The sequence below is a fragment of the Ruditapes philippinarum genome, unplaced genomic scaffold (genome assembly GCF_026571515.1).
Source record: "Ruditapes philippinarum isolate M1 unplaced genomic scaffold, ASM2657151v2 ctg5976_1_1_1_1, whole genome shotgun sequence".
In the NCBI taxonomy this organism is placed as follows: domain Eukaryota; kingdom Metazoa; phylum Mollusca; class Bivalvia; order Venerida; family Veneridae; genus Ruditapes; species Ruditapes philippinarum.
In genome coordinates, this window is record NW_026855210.1 from 1 (window position 1) to 18,311 (window position 18,311).

Here is an 18,311-nt window from a genome sequence, read left to right on the forward strand (position 1 = left end):
GTAAATAAGATCACCACAATTATATTCAACCACTTCAACAAACCAACAAAACTGACTTCAAAACATTCAAAACAACAAAATTCTCTCCCATAAAAAAATAAACCGCTACACACTATCAGCGTGTCTCTCCTAACTGATGTAAAATCTCTCTCAAAACGCGCATATTTGCTAGCTTAAACGATTTGACCTTTAAACATGTATACATATTTTATACTCCCAGCAACAGGTTTATAAATGAAACTGTACATTGAAATCTGATACACTTCAGTGTATCGCTGACTCGTTGTAAAAAAACTATCTACAGTGAAACTGTATGATTATTCTGACAAACTGATAAGACTTAGTATAGGAAGGTTTACTTGCCATTGGCATAGTAATAGTGCTTTCATATGTCATTAGAAAATAAATTTGGATACAGACTAACGTTATGGTATATCTTATGTTGGTAGGTCTTTGTTGCATTTATTCAAAATGGCGATCCTGATCCGAGTTCAAATGTTTTAAAATTGTTTTAAGTTGTTCAAGCTTTTCGTGTTTGTTTTAGAACAAAAATGCAAGACTTACGGACAGTGGTTAAATTTTGACCTTATAAAAGTTATAAATAAGAAATGAGCCGCGTCACGACAAAACCAACATAGTGCGTTTGCGTCCAGCATGGATCCAGACCAGCCTGCGCATCCGCGCAGTCTGATCAGGATCCATGCTGTTCGCTATCAGTTTCTCTACATGTAATAGGGTTGATAAGCGAACAGCATGGATCCTGATAAGACTGCACGGATGAGCATGCTGGTATGGATCCATGCTGGTCGCAAACCCATTATGTTGGTTTTGTCATGACGCGGCTCAAATATACATTATGAATTCAAACATTCTCTAATTCTTAAAAGCATATTCAATTGATTTGCAGCTTTTTTACACATTCTGGTAACCTGATTATCAAATTTAAGTAAAAATCATTGTTCACCCAAAGTAGTTTTACACAATCTTCACAATTTATTATTGCTTTATCAATTTAAAATTGTTTGAAGAGATCATTTGCAGTTTTCCCAACAGCTTTGGCGTGAATCTTGTCAGGGTAACCTTGCTTGTTGAACAAGTTAATTAGTACTTTGCTTTCATTTTCTAACATATTTTTCAGTACATCTAAGTTTTAAGTTTGTGTTGGAGAAAATATGAAAAATAAGATCAACAAGGAAGGGTGGAAGGGTACGTGGTGTTCAATGCATGCAACCTCCATACGATCAAGCAACACAGAACCACCGGCAAGGAACCGAACACCATACAAAAAACAGGATAGGGCATAAGGCAAAAGTAATGTCATCTGCAGAAGTGTACAAGGTTTTATCTTTGGCTACTCGTACATTTACATAAAAGTAATTTAACATTTCACACAATTTAGTTTACTCAGCTATGAGTGACTTATTATCCTTAAGAATCCCGTCAGGGACTTTGGATTCTATCCCGAGGCGCAGCCCTCAACAAGAAATATTATCCCGATGCGCAGCCCTCAACAAGAAATATTATCCCGAGGCGCAGCCCTCAACAAGAAATATTATCCCGAGGCGCAGCCCTCAACAAGAAATATTATCCCGAGGCACAGCCCTCAACAAGAAAACAACGAGCAAAACTGGACACATCGATCCATCCAGTTAAAAGGTGGATTTGAAAGAACTGAGAATGCAATATTAAAATGTATAGAATACAACAAGAATGTCCTGTTGATGGTGTTGACAAACCTGAGACGTTTCTTTCATTCCACATTCTTTCTGTTTTGTTTTCTCTCCGTTTCATTCATTAATTTCTTCCTTCTTTCTTGTGACAAAGTAACCAGTAAACCAGTAAAAGTGTCTCAAGTTAAAATCGGCTTAAATTTCAATTTCTTACTAAACAAGAGAGACATGATGGTCATAGATCGCTCACCTGAGATACATAGTCAGACAAGTGCCTTAAAATTTCTTTAATATTTTTCCTTTTCCTTGTGGTCGTACATCAGGTTCACGGATTCTGAAATACTTAATAAAGGTAAAAGCTTTAAGAGTTGTCAAAATTATCAGACCTTTTGTAGCGTACAGTCATCTTATCGCACAAAAAAAAAAACCCGTCGTATGCTTAAATATTTTGACAGCAATACGTAAATTTATATTTTAATACAGAACTATTTGCTAAGCAGCTCAATAATGAGTTGTAAGTAGAAATAGCAACTAACATACCCGATTTTGGCTTTATTTTCTGACTTTGTCACGGACACAAAAACAGTTTTCAAATATTTTTTTCACTATTGTACCAAAGCTTCTATGATTTCGAGGAAATACATGCAGGTCAGAGGCCCACATAATGCACACAAAATTTGCAATTTTTAATAGTCAATGACGATTTCATCCTTATAAAATATACTCACTCTGACGTGTGTTTTACAGTCTAAAATCCACCATTATTCCGTATCGTACCATTACACCTGTCTTTAAAAAAAAGTATCGCATAGCTATACATTAGACCCCCTGTAATTTCCTTCCTAACTTGTTCTTTCATGTGTACTGGTTTCTTCTGATATGCTATGCAGACTTTTCAATGAAACATAATTTTATTTGCTTGTGTGTTCATTGTGTTTAAATTACATGATGACAAATTAACACGTGTGCAATAAGTCTAAAAAACATAATTTACTATCAGTGGGGTCTGTTTATTAAACAATCCCGGCAAGGGTCTGATTCAATTCACAGCACTAGATGTCTAAATGAAAGAGCTTTATTCCAAGACATTAATTCAGACTTCTCTTTCATCTGTCAATGTTCTTGTTATAGCGTTTTAAGATGTATTTCAGTTGCTTAAAAAAAACAAAACAAAAACAAAAAAACTTGTATATACCACAATTATGAACAGAAAAAAAGCAGCTTTACCTATACATGTTGTTTTTTTTATTTATTTTTTTCCACCACTTTTTTTTTGTCTTTTTGCTTTTATTCATTTTTATTTTCATTTAGCCAGAATTAAATATGCATATATAATCACTACTGTATGGTAAATTGATGGATCTCTACTTTGACCTTTCATTTGAATAACAATAGATTTAACCACAAACTTTGACATGTGCTCCTTGTTATGTTGTATGGATGATAACAAGATTTAAACTATTCTACTATTTATTATAACCATTTAATACATGTTGTTAAGACCAGAGCTCAAGTGAGAATGCCCAGGTATCAGAGAGGCATGATCATATATATATATATAACATAGCATTAATGAATATCAAGTAAAGGGAAGTAATCCATTAACTATTACAGCTAAACATGTAAAGAGTTATCTAATCTTGATATCATAACATCTCCCTTTGTTTGAAATTGAGAAGCTCATAAACATTTGTCCGCTATAAATGTCAATTTATTCTTGAGAAGCATTAAGCAATAAAAATAATGTCCATGTGTCAAGACTGACATCAATTAATGAATTTGAGATAAAACACATTTAATTTTATGATAAATTTGTCCTAGAAAATGCTTTCATACTGTCAATATAAACTTTGTACTTTTTCTGTTTAAAGCACAATAAACTTTACTGCAATTTATGCCTATTTGTTCATTGTGTATATATACACTTATTTTACACAGACTGAATTATCTTTGGTTTAACCTGCCTCCCAGAACGAGTTACATAAGCTTCTGGATAAATGTTTGGCAGTTTGAGAGTATTTGTTGATGCAGGCGACTTTGAGTGATTAAAGGTCAGATTATCACTCTTGACACTGGCATGCTGTGAGGTTAACATGGTGTGAAAGTTTACCCTGGGAATCTGCTGTGTCTTGATTACTACAAATGGCCTGTGTAATATTGATCGTTATCAGTGTTTAATGGAGGGTTTCATTATCTTGCAGGTATAATCCTTCATTAGATGTTGCCTGTTTCTGATATATTGACCACCAATCAGGTGTTTCTACAGAATAGGGGCGATTGTCTAATTTTTCTTGAATGACAGCGGGATTCCAAGATTTTCCTGCTGAATTCTAACATTTTCTCCTATGTTAAATGGTTTAAGGGGTCTTGAATGTTTTATCATAATTTTTCTTTTGAATACATTTTTGTTTTTTCAAGAAGTGACCTTATTCTCTTAAATCTGTTGTTTTGGGTGTTAAATTCTTTTCAGACATAGGTATAAATGTCCTTATTTTTCTCGCCCATTAAGATTTCAGTGGGAGAATAACCTATGCTTAGCGGGGTAGCACATAATTCTAAATTGCTATTTAAGGATCTGTTCCATCTTGCTTGCATTTTTTAAGCAATGTTTTTACTTTCTTCACGCATGATTCACTAAGGCCATTACTTTGAGGGGATATTGAGGTGATGACCTTACATGCTTTATGTCCCATTTAGTTGTGAATTCTTTTAAATTCTTGTGATGTGTATAAACTAGCACCATCTGAAAACTATTTTTCTGGGGAATACCATGTCTTGAAAACCAAGTTCTCATTAACTTAATAATAGTGCTACTGTTTTGTATTTTTAATCATGTCAACTTCAAAATAGTTGCTCATGTAGTCGCATACTAACAAGTAGTCTTGGTTATCTAATGTAAATACATCAGTACCTATTACCTGCCATGGGTATTTAGGGATTTCATGTGAAACCAAGGGTTCCTTTGAATTTGACCTTTGATGCTCTGCACATACAGAACACTGTTGCACTTTCTGCACTACTGTCTTTGCTAATGTTAGGCCAAAACATAGAAATTTGTGCCCTGCGGAAGCTACGTTCCTGACCTGGGTGACCTTTATGTAGCAAATTTAACATTTTCAGATCTTAGACACTTAGGAATAATCAATCTTTGACCTTTGTAGATGATATTATCTACAACAGTGAGTTCATCTCTATAATTCCAGTATTCTAGAACTTGAGAATTGCAATATTTGCGTTTTTCAGGCCAGCCTTGAAGAAATGATTTGTTTCAAGGTAATGAGTGTTGGATCTGACTCAGTTTTTTGACCTTACTTCACTAAGTTTTTGATCTGTGTATGGCAAGTTTTTTGTTATGAAGTGAACATGCATATTGGTATTTTCGGAAATTTCTGGATAAGTATCTGGCAAATATTTCCGAGACAATGTGTCAGCAACGGGTATTTGAGTGCCTGCTTTGTGCTGCAACTCAAAATCATAACCATGTAACGCTAAATAGAGCCTTTGTAATCTTGCCGGGGCACTGTATAGGGATTTCTTAACAACGCTGATCAAGGGTAAGTGATCGTTTTCTACAGTTATGTGCCTACCGTAGATATATTGTCTGAACTTTGTCATGCCAAATACTATGGCAAAAGTTCTTTCTCAATCATGGCCCATGACCTTTCTGAGTTGGTCAAGGATTTGCTTGCAAAGGCTATAGGTTTTCCATCTTGCATTAAAGTAGAAGCACAGCCATACTGAGAACTGTCAGACTGAAGTACTAGTGCCTTATTTGGATCAAAAATAAGATAACACTGGGCCTGGACACTCAGTAAGTATGTCTTTGACTTTCTGAAATGCTCGAACTTGAGGAGCATCCCAGTGAAAAAATGACATCTTTCTTTAATATTTCTGAGAGTGGATGAATGATCTCGGACAAGTTTGGGGCATATCTAGATAGATAAGTTATCATGCCAAGTATTGTCTTAAGCTCAGACTTGTCTTTAGGCGCTTCCATCTCTTGGATAGCCCTACATTTTTCGGGGTCTGGTTTCAATCCATCAGCTGAGAGGATGTGACCAAAATACTTAACCTCCGAGACGCAAACAACAAGTTTGTCTTCGTTTAACCTAATGCCCTTTAGGCGCCACCTATCAAGTAAGTTTCTTAAGTTTATGTCATGCTCTTCTCGAGTTGAACCATAAACAAGAATGTCATCTACAATGACACTACAGCCAAGTAAGCCTTCTAAGCACTCATCCATCTTTTGCTGGAAAAGATCTTGGCTGCATTTCAGTCCCATGGGACATCTTAGATACCTATAACGACCTTGAGGGGTGTTGAATGTGGTTAGATATGATGATTCATCATCTAAAACAACTGACCAGTAACCTGATTTGCAGTCAAGTTTTGTGAAATATTTTGCAGACTTTAACTGCGGCAAAATATCATCTAAGGTTTTTGTAGGATAATGTGGCCTATGGATTGCCTTATTAAGGTCTTTAGGGTCAATTACAATTCTAACTTTATCAGAATGTGGCTTGTTGACTACGACCATACTATTCACCCAATTTGTTGATGTGGTGACCTTGGCTATGATTCCAGCCTTTTCCATAGCATCAAGTTCCATTTTAACCTTGCTCTGAAGAGCTACAGAAACGCGTCGGGGAGGATGAATTACTGGGGAATACTTGGGATCTACTTTGATCGAACAAGCACCAGGTAATTTTCCAAAGCCATGAAAAACTTCAGGAAAGTCACGCAAGACAGAATTTTTATTCATTTGCTCCTTCTGGTCTACGGACATTACAATCTGAATTAGATTAAAGTCAAGGCATGATTGTAAACCTAGGATTGAGGGTTTGTTTGTTCTCACAACAATAAAATTCTACAAGTTTTTGTGCATTTCTTCTTGTAGCTGCATGAGAGATCTACTACTCCTAGAACCTTAATTTCAGTGCCTGAGTAAGCAGTGAGTTTGACAGTTGGCTTCTTTAAGGGGGTATTGACCTTGAGGGATTTGAAATCTGCCTCAGAAAGGATGTTACAGCATGCCCCTGTGTCAAGTTTAAACTGTTTAAAATGACCTTTAGAGCCCACCTGTAAATAACAAATACCTGTCCTTTTGAATGTGAATCAACTGCACCAATAAACAAAATTCACTGTCACTGTTACTGTCACTGTTATTGTTTCCGGTTTCGATTTCATGCACTTTTTTTGTTTGACCTACACACAACTGCAGTAGTGATTCATTTATGGCAGTTCTTGCATAAGTTTCCTCTCTGCCGGACATCGATCTTTGCTGTGATGTGACTGTCCACATATTTCCACATTTTGTTATATGTTGGTTTTTGTCCAACTCTTGAATGGTGATTGTGTTTCTTTCCAGTCTCGTTTTGGTGTTTTGACGTGGAATGTCGTTTATGATGAATGTCATCAATGCTATTGGAATTAGTCATATCACGTAATTGTGCCTGTGCATATTCATGTGACTGTGATATCCTGACTGCTTTTTCGAGAGTCAATGCTTCACCTTCTGTGATAAGTTTTTCACGAACTTTTTCCGACGTAATTCCCAATTACTATTTGATCTCGTATTACATCATCTCTGTACCCTGCAATCAAAGCGCAATCATTTGCTAATGTTTTTAAGACGTGTGATGAATTGTTCTATCGTACTGTTTCCCCTGTTTTTCATTGTGGAATTTGTATCTGCTAAATACAGGATTTGATTTTGGTTGTAGATGTTTTTGAATTGCATCGAAATTGCCTTTATTGATTTCCTTTGGAGCTCAGTTAATTTTAAGAGTATTATATATCTGGCGGCCTCTTGTCACCATCCAAAGTAATAAGTAAGTAAACTTGCACTTCTTCATCTTTTTTCTCTTAATGCGCCAGCTAAATATAAGTTCTGCATGCTGCCTGAACTTTTTTGAACTCCTCCATAGGGTTCTGACTGTCCCAGTTCATTGTTGTGTATGGTACACCCATTTAAATCCATTGTAGAGCTGTAGAATTAATTGATTTCTCTGAAGAAAGTTAAATGTTTGTGATGCGCACAATTTAATTTCTTTCCAGAATGCTTGTTAAATCCGATTCCAAATATTTTTTTTTATTAAATTGCTTTTATTGCAATATTATTCCTTTAGTTTACTTCTGACACCATGTTATGTTGTATGGATGATAACAAGATTCAAACTATTCTACTATTTATTATAACCATTTAATACATGTTGTTAAGACCAGAGCTCAAGTGAGAATGCCCAGGTATCAGAGAGGCATGATCATATATATATAACATAGCATTAATGAATATCAAGTATAGGGAAGTAATCCCATTAACTATACAGCTAAACATGTAAAGAGTTATCTAATCTTGATATCATAACACTCCTTTGCGAACATTCATGTTGTGGTGAAATTGTTATTTTATCTACTAATCTGATAATTATAATTCGACAGATAATAGCAGGACAGAAGGAATATTTTTAGTATTATTCAACCTTCACATTTAGTGATCCGGAAGGGGTTTGCCTAAAATACGAAAGTGAGATTTTTGACGAAAGTGAGCGAAAGTGAGCGAAAGTGACTTTTAGAATTTGAATTGTATCGTTTTAATAGAATTTTACAGTAAAATTGCTGTTTTTCGACGTATATTATTAGCAACTTATTATATATATATTATAATAAATAACCATAATCATGATTTAATCGCCATTTATTGGCCTAATTTCTATATACAAGTTCAGCGATCTTCCTTTCGCTTACATTGAAAACTACGAAAGTGACTTGTAAAATATCAAATATTGAGTTTGAATTGAAAATGTCCTTAAACTGAAGTTTGTAAACGTATATTTTCAGAAATTAATAATTTGATATTCAACACTATATTTCAGTTAAACCTTATATTTGATATTTTAGAGGTCACTTTCGTATTTTCACTGTGAGCGAAAGGAAGATTGTTGATATGTATATATATAAATTATGTAGAAAAAATGGGGTAAAATCATCATAATGATTATTTTGAAAATAAATAATATTAATTTTGGATATTATACGCCTGAAAAATGCAATTTATGTATAACTTTCAATTCATATTTTACAAGTCACTTTCGTATTCTTCAATGTGAGCGCAAGGAAGATCTCAGAACTTGTGCATAGAAATTATTCAAACAAATGGTGATTAAATCATCATACTGATTATTATTGAAAATATATATTATATATTTCTGATGATATACGTCTGCAAACTGCAATTTTAGTATAAATTTCAATTTAAACTCTATATTTAATATTTTACATGTCACTTTCGTATTTTTCAAAGTGAGCGAAAGGAAGATCTCAGAACTTGTGTATAGAAATTGTGCAAATAAATGGCGATTAAATCATCATAGGGATTATTTTTGAAAAGAAATATTATTAGTTGCTAAGAATATACGTCTACAAACAGAAAATTCACTGTGAAATTCTATTAAAACGGTACAATTCAAATTTTAAAAGTCACTTTCGCCCACTTTCGCTCACTTTTGTCAAAAATCTCACTTTCGTATTTTAGGCATACCGATCCGGAAGTGAATTATTCGGATAGTCTTAGACTTCTACATTCACTTCAATCAATACGAAATAAGACGAAATAAGACGAAATGCTAGGTCTGAAATATTTTGCATAGATCTATAGGTATTTCATATTCAGTTTAAATATTTCATCGAGATTAGTTGTAAGTCTAGTTTCATTGAAACTATTGAAATTAGCTGGCTGGGAATATATCCAATAAGAATCGGTGGGAAATGTCACTATTATGCTGATTATGGGAGGGGTATCGATTTAGACTGATATTTGTGTTAACTCATCATGATGATCAGTGATGACAACTTCACTGACACAGAAATACTTAAGTAAGAGAACTATGTTATGATGTCGAAAAATATGTCACCACCAACCTGGGAACAGGACACTTCACCCAGTGTTTCAGCAACTCTGCGTTCTTGACGAATTCTGAAAAATACAAAATTAGAATCTATAACAATTATATTTATTTAGTGTCGAGGTTATCTATGCATCAGAGTTATCTTTCTGACCAGAATTGACCTTTTCGAAAAGCTACCTAAACACCGTTTTCCGGTACATTACGTATTTAGCTCTGGGAAATTACACCAAATGAAGTATCCCGGGACAACCAATATTCAATCAGTTAAGCCATTTTTAGCCAATAATAAATGGAAGGAGAAATTATACTTCAAATTTATTTTAGCTATTAATGCATCTATCAACACTTTTTCATTTTAAGGTTGGTACATTTTCAACAAGTCTTGATCTTTCTTAGAAATTCAATAAAAACGATATGACCCACTCAGGTCACTCTCAGAAATATTTTAACCTAAATTCAAACAGCAGGGTAATCATTATGGAAAATTTGTTCAAGATAAATCAGGGCCACTTAAAATTGTAGAAAATTTCACAACAGTCTATTCAACGATTTTCAACAGTTTTTTCAAGATTTTAAAAAACTTACACTAAATGTTATAACATATGTAAAGTACAATGCATTAGTATGACTACTGTTAATGTGTATAAAAAGGCAGTTAAAGGTGTCACTTCTTAGTACGCTATTTGGGTTGCAAAATGATAAATGCATCCAATCTTTACAGCATTTTACCTTCCCCACTTTATAATACTAGCAAATACGGAAACTTGTTTAGATCTGCCAGTTGCTATTGCCTACAAAACAATTATTCTACAATCATCACATGAAAAAATTGATAACAATAAAAGATTTTATTAATAAGGACCCCCATGTAAAGTCTGATGAATATTTAGTGGTACATCATATAAATAAATGTTTTAAATACACTTAGGACTGAGGTAAATGGTAAAACTCTTTAGCCAATACTTTATAAAAAAAAATTAACTTGCTTGGAAAAAATTTTCCACTATTTTAAACAAGTGACTATTTTGATATAGTTGAAGTTGGACAATTTATATTGTGTCACTTAAAACAAACAGTTTCTTATTGTTTTACTGATAACAACTGACAATTAATCAAGTATGGCATTTCTGCAAGTTTTGAAGTTAATACAACATGTGACTTTATGCAATTTAGTCAGACATGACATCAGTGCCACAGAATTAAGAATGTGTTTGAATTTAGGTTGTGATTGAAAATTGGTTGTTTCGGGATACATGAAATTTCTATTTTTGTATCATTATTTGCCGTTTTAATGTTGAAAGAACTTGATGTGTTTGAAAAAAAATCAATGTTCCTATAATATCTATTGCAAATTTTTCAAAAAAATAAATTGTTTATAATGAAAATCAATAAAATTAAATCGGTCGTAGGGCATCTTTCATAATGAATAAGAGATATGCCTTATTCTCATCGGTTCGTGCCTTCTCATCGTTTCGTGAGCTAAATAAATGTCTGGTATAAATACTTCTGCAAGGACATACGCCACCTGAAAACTACACAAGTATTATTAGACACTCGATTTGACAATTCTATCCAATCAAAATGCGTAATTGCACAGTTGTAAATGTGCTAAATACCCTACAATCAGCTGATGACCTAGTTACTTTAAAATATTCAATATAAATGATTTAATTTATCAAACACACTTACAATTAAGCCAATAAAATGTTCATTATGCTGTAAGAATTTTCTTACGACTTTGAAACAAATAATATTGATCAGATCATACTGAAAATAACCATGCGAACATTTAGTGGTGTGAGCACCTATATTTTAATGATCTCACAGGGTGAATCGGATTTCACAAATCGATGGGTAAGCGTCCAGTCGAGCAAGACAGCCATGGTTGACATGTTCAGATGCTCTAATCTTTGAGCGGTTGTTTATTGTTTATAGAAGTAATTTAAAGTTTTTGAACTTTTAGATAATGAATTTTTTTAACAAATGCACTAATTGAACTGTATGTATGTCTGATATTTGTTGTGCAAGTGCAATTTTTCCAAATAAGAGTCACAAATTGATGAGAGAAAAGCATATTTTCTGCGTAAACTTGTGTATTTACTTAATGTTTTGCATGGAATTATTCATACAATTATATTCAATTATTTTCTTACAAAGAAATAACTGTTTTATTACTCTTTTAATTAAAAAAAAAAGACCAAAAACCCTAAGTTCGTTATTACACTTCATTACGTGAATACCCCAGAGCTGTGTATGTATGTGAGAATGTACCAGAAAACGGCGTTTAGCTAAGTTTTCGAATTCGTGAATAGCATAATAAATAAAATATTTGAAATTTGCAAAGCACGTTTTCTGTGACACCAGTCATAATTAAATAATTGGATGTCTTTTCATAAAGTTATTTCTATTATTAGCACCATCCGTTTTAAATCCGCAAATAAATTAGGTATCTGAAATTTATTTATTTCCTGTAACTGCGTGTATGTATAAATTGGTATCCAGGATTAAGACATCTTCGGTCTGGGTAAACAAGCGATTTGTGATCAGATTTGTTAAAAGATGTCTGACAGATCTATTAAATGTTTTAATGCAAATAATTGGTTCTTTCTTTAGATAGAAGATAGAAGTGAGAAATTGAAGTTTACATGTGAAATTAAACAGTTCTGAGATTTACTTTTGTAGTTTTTAAATTTTTTTCAAATTGACCATTCATAAATTTCAAATGACCCCCATATTTTTATACAGAGGGTCACAAAGGACCCCAAAAAATCTAGTCTGGCAGAAACACTGTCCCCCCCCCCCCCCCCCCCAGGCCCCCCTCAACCTAGTATTGGGCAAAATTTTTATATCCTATATTTTTATATGCCTAATGGCCATACTGCTTAAATCAAGTTTTTTACAAATTGGTTCCAAATTTTTGAACGGAAAAATATACTCCATTGAAATTTAATGCAGACATAGCAAAAACATTGTCTGTTGATAATTCAGCTAAACTGGCTTAATTTTATCTGGTTGTGGTATATTGGTAATTTCGGATCATTCACTTATACACCAGTCAGTTTTATGAGTCGCTTGGAAAACATTGAAGCAAAAGTTTCAGGTTTATGAAGAAGGTTTAATTCATGCCCAGATGTTTCAAAATTTTACCAGTTCCTGTTAAATGTAAAATCTGCTTAAGCCGGTGCTTTGGGGGCATGGACAGCAACTTGCACTTTCCAGTACCGTCCTGGACTCCATGAACAGGCTCAATCAAACTACATTGTAAATCTGCAACGTTTTCAATTTTGTCAATTCTGGCGTTCTGTAGGGATTCAGTTTTTTCTCTATTGTTAAAGAATGTTATAATTTTTATTTTATAGATAGAGTTGTCTAAGGAACTACTGGACTGGGATAGTGATTATGTCACAGAATAAGAAAACATCAACTTGTCCACACGTGACCAGTCTCGGGGCTGTTTCATGGAGCATCATCCGAAAAGCTCAAAAGGTAAACATTGAACGCAAAATGTATTACATACACGTATATTTTTTAAAATTCTTCTTGTGAAGATATGAAAATATTTACACCTTTTTATAAAAGTACAACATGCACTTGATACCTTGAAGCTGGGGTACAAGAACCCAAAAAAATTGTTTACTATACCTGTAGGATGATACCTGTAGAATGATTCTGGGCTCTGATGGAAGGGCCACGCCCTTTTTAAGCCCCTCTTCTTTTGACAATCTTTCACTACTTCTTAGAACAGGAGAGAAAATTTGTTCAAACAGTGTTTGCATACACTATATATGGTGACAGTTTTTTTACACATATTCAGATGTGCAAGCTATTGAATTTGATATATCGTCAATATTCAGCTTTCTTATATTGATTTAAAATTTTTCAACAATAGTGAAATACAATTTGATTTTACATGCAAACAAACAATTTTTTTATTTTATGTGTTTATAGTGGTTTTTAGTCACTTTGACTGATTTTTTTGCTGTGTTACTTCTTTTTAGCTCACCTGTCACAAAGTGACAGGGTGAGCTTTTGTGATCGCTTTTCGTCCGGCGTCCGTCCGTCCGTCCGTCCGTCGTCCGTCCGTAAACTTTTGCTTTAAATGACATCTCCTCATAAACCACTGAGCCAATTTCATCCAAACTTCACAGGAATGTTCCTTTGGTGGTCACCTTTAAAAATTGTTCAAAGAATTTAATTCCATGCAGAACTCTGGTTGCCATGGCAACCGAAAGAAAAATCTTTAAATATCTTCTTTTAAACAACCCTAAGAGCTAGAGCTTAGATATTTGGCATGAAACATCTTCTAATGAGTGTCTACCAAGTTGTTCAAATTAAAGCCCTGGGGTCAAATTGGCCCGCCCCAGGGGGTCATTGATTTTCCCTATATGCATATAGTAAAAACTTAAAAAATCTTCTTTTAAAGAACTGTAAGAGCTAGAGCTTAGATATTTGGCATGAAACTTCTTCTAGTGAATGTCTACCAAGTTTGTTCAAATAAAAGCCCTGGGGTCAAAATTGGCCCCGCCCCAGGGGTCATTGATTTCCCTATATGCATATAGTAAAAACTTAAAAAATCTTCTTTTAAAGAACCCAAAGAGCTAGAGCTAAGATATTTAGCATGAAACATCTTCTAATGAGTGTCTACCAAATTTGTTCAAATTAAAGCCCTGGGGTCAAAATTGGCCCCGCCCCGGGGGTCATTGATTTTCCCTATATGCATATAGTAAAAACTTAAAAAATCTTCTTTTAAAGAACTGTAAGAGCTAGAGCTTAGATATTTGGCATGAAACATCTTATAGTGAATGTCTACCAAGTTTGTTCAAATAAAAGCCCTGGGGTCAAAATTGGCCTGCCCAAGGGGGTCATTGATTTTCCCTATATGCATATAGTAAAAACTTAAAAAAATCTTCTTTTAAAGAACCCAAAGAGCTAGAGCTAAGATATTTGGCATGAAACATCTTCTAGAGAGTGTCTACCAAAGTTGTTCAAATAAAAGCCCTGGGGTCAAAATTGGCCCCGCCCTGGGGGGTCATTGATTTTCCCTATATGCATATAGTAAAAATTTAAAAAATCTTCTTTTAAAGAACCGTAAGAGCTAGAGCTTAGATATTTGGCATGAAAACATCTTCTAGTGAATGTCTACCAAGTTTGTTCAAATAAAAGCCCTGGGGTCAAAATTGGCCCCGCCCCAGGGGGTCATTGATTTTCCCTATATGCATATAGTAAAAACTTAAAAAATCTTCTTTTAAAGAACCCAAAGAGCTAGAGCTAAGATATTTAGCATGAAACATGTTCTAATGGGTGTCTACCAAGTATGTTTAAATTAAAGCCCTGGGGTCAAAACTGGCCCCGCCCCAGGTGTCATTGATTTTCCTTATATGTGTTTAGCAAAAACTTAAAAAACTTCTTTGAAAAAAAACAAATAGCTAGAGTTTAGATATTAAGCATTATACAATCTTTAAGTAAATATCTACAAAGTTTGTTCAAATAAAAGCCCGGGGGTCAAAACTGGCTCTGCCCGAGGGGTGTCATTGTTTTTAACTATATGTGTATTATAAGTAAAGACCTTAAAAAATCTTCTTTTAAAAAACCCAATGAGCTAGAACTTACATGTTTAGCATGAAACATCTTCTTATGGGTGTCTACCAAGTCTGTTCAAATAAACAAATAAAAGCCCTTGGGTAAAAATTGGCCGGGGGGGGGGGGGGGGGGGGGGGGGGGGGGGGGGCTATAAACAGGTGAGCGACCTCAGGGCCATCATGGCCCTCTTGTTTAATCATGACATGTGAAAATGTTTGTGTGCTTCTCGAAATCAAGCATATTTAAATATGACAAAGTGTTTTTCTGAAGAGATTTCCATTATGATTTATGTATGATAAATTCTGTTCATCGGCATTCAAATATTGTCCAGCTAAAGTGAAAACTATTTTTTGATATTATTAAAAATAAATTTTAATTTCACTGTCTATTAAAAACAGGTAATAAAACTTATTATAAAACCATATGCTTTACAGTTTAATAAATTTTGATTATACATATGAGCCGCGTCATGACAAAACCAACATAATGGGTTTGCGACCAGCATGGATCCAGACCAGCCTGCGCGTCCGCGCAGTCTGGTCATGATTAATGCTGTTTGCTTACAAACCTTATTACAAGTAGCAAACTGATAGTGAACAGCATGGATCCTGATCAGACTGTGCGGAGGCACAGGCTGGTCTGGATCCATGCTGGTCGCAAACCAACTATGTTGGTTTTGTCGTGACGCCGCTCATATATTTTATTAGCATGAGGTATGTGATACGTGTGAGATGCGAGCCACAAACCTTTGGCTATGTTTGGTTGGCAGATGCACATACGTGGGGTGCGGTGAATCGTTAAAGGACCACAGCTCACATCATGCTCAGGTCAGTACTTTAAATGTCCATTTTCTTGCAAGTTAAATATTCTTGAAATATTTAGGGCCTTGTGAAGGCATGTAGCCTTATTTGTTGCTTGCTGTATAATATTGGTCTTAGAAGCTTTAATGAAATACAGCATCGTATAAACTGTATATAATCTATTTCAACTTATTTTAAAAAAAAACATGTTTGCATAAGACAATGTCATACATTTGTATATTAACATAATGTAATTATTAAAAGACATAATGTCATTAAAAAGAACATAATGTCATTAAAAATAACATATTTACAACAATTTCAGTTGGATTTTCATTGCTTAGCGATTAACCTGGCAACGCTACGAATCTGGTGTTACCGCTGTCAATCCGAGGTGTTCCACGATCGAAACAATCCCCCTGTGTTGTAAGTGTTCTCTTTTCTATTGTATCAAATCTTGAGAAACTGCATGGTCGAGTAGTTAATGTGTCGGACAAGTAATCTAATGATCGCTAGCCGCATTGGTTCAAACCCTTTAAAGGGGCAAGTCATTGTTTCCTTGAGCAAGAAACTTTATACTCATTGCTCAGTACTTGTTGGTTCCAGGAACAGATTCAAAAGTGTGTCTATAAGCTTATAGCTTTCTACACAGTTGAACTAGAATAAATTCTGTATAAAACAAATCAAATATATATAATATAAAAATATCGCTTTTTTTCGAAGATTTTTGCATTTTTCTTTCATTATCGTATATAAATGGTGTGAACAGATAAATTAGGCGTTTTGAAGTGCATTTTGGTGGGTGAAAAGGCAAGATTTTAGCATTTAATCATTCAGGTGCCTTGTCTGGTATATAGTGTCTCATTAATCATTATGTTTGTAGAATTCCGGACAAATTAAGCAAGGAGATGGAAGAAGATGATCAGCATAGTGAGTTTACACCGGATAACTCTCCGCAACATTCTGCCTTCGGTGGTGACGACACAGAGTCTGATGGTGATGACGAGGTGCACCACGGCAAACCTAAAGGTTTAACCGGTCTACAGAACCTTGGCAACACTTGTTACCTCAATGCTGCCTTACAAGCCTTGTCTAACTGGTAGGGTTTTTTACTGATAGACCTCTAGCTGTTTTTGTTGGGATTTTTTAAAAATACGTTTAGGATTGTTATTTTCAAAACTTCTGGAAGTGAGAAATATGTTGATGTTGCCCGACAAAGTTAATAAAGAGATGTAACAGATATAGTGCATGGCAGTGTTTCTGATCAGTGATGTTAAATATAGATGGTAATTGCCCAAAACTCTCAGGTGCTAGAAATAAAGCTTTCCAGTTTTATAAGAGCAAAATAAATGACTTTGCCTAAAATTTTAGATCAGAAATTCTATACCTTTAAAAATCAGTGCTAGTAACAATTTGGTCCTAATTACAGAGTGGTCAATAGTTGTTTTTTGTAAATTCTTATTGCTTAAAACTGCAGTGAACCAAAATTTTCTTAAAAGGTGTGTTATAAATTCCAGTTATAAATACTTGACTTCAGACCCCTTTTCACGGCCTGCTGTCCAGGCCTATGATCCATCATGGCCCTCTTGTTTCAAAAGGGGTCACTAATTACATGTAGAACAATGAAAATGTGTTTTAAAATATTTCTTATAAAAGACACAATTCAGTTATAAAATCATTATTCATTATTATAATCTATTATATATAATACAGGATTTTTTTAATGATTTTACATTACTGGATTGTCATTATTTGTGATGTTTTAAATAATAAAAAAATTTTTTTTTAACATTTTTGGATTGCTCTTTCATTATGGATTTTGTTCTTCTACAAAATAGAGGTGGGGTGGTAGTGTTGAGAGCTAATCGGGGGTGGGGTGGGGGGGTGGTAAAATGGAAACATATAACTTTCCTTTTATTTAACACTCACTGCAAAATACAGTATGAAAATGTAACCAAAATTGAAGGGATCATTTTTCCTTTAGAAAAGCCTTAATTGTGAATATAATGTAATCAAACATTCTTAACGTCATGATGATACCTACGCTACAAGATATGTTATACAAAATTAAAAAATAAAATTTTTAGATATACATATGAGCCGCTTCATGACAAAACCAACATAGTGCGTTTGCGACCTGCATGGATCCAGACCAGTCTGCGCATCCGCGCAGTCTGATCAGGATCCATGCTGTTCGCTAACCAACTCTATTACAAGAAGAAAAACTGATAGCGAACAGCATGGATCCTGCTCAGGCTGCGCAGATGATCAGGCTGGTCTGGATCCATGCTGGTCGCAAACGCACTATGTTGGTTTTGTCGTGACGCAGCTCATATATCTCTTTTGTTGAAAGG

The 18,311-nt window shown here is 34.3% G+C and overlaps 1 protein-coding gene across 1 annotated transcript in view; it reads left to right on the forward strand.

Annotated features, from left to right (window-relative positions):
- The first annotated feature begins 9,274 nt into the window (after positions 1-9,274).
- Positions 9,275-18,311, forward strand: part of LOC132742507 (ubiquitin carboxyl-terminal hydrolase 20-like) — a 34,234-nt gene continuing 25,197 nt past the window's right edge. Inside the window, exons 1-5 of the mRNA XM_060730946.1 lie at positions 9,275-9,327; positions 12,937-13,063; positions 15,865-15,984; positions 16,283-16,383; positions 16,841-17,056. Of these exons, the coding sequence (XP_060586929.1) occupies positions 12,977-13,063; positions 15,865-15,984; positions 16,283-16,383; positions 16,841-17,056 (524 nt within the window). The 5' untranslated portion in view covers positions 9,275-9,327; positions 12,937-12,976. The remainder of the gene's footprint in view (positions 9,328-12,936; positions 13,064-15,864; positions 15,985-16,282; positions 16,384-16,840; positions 17,057-18,311) is intronic.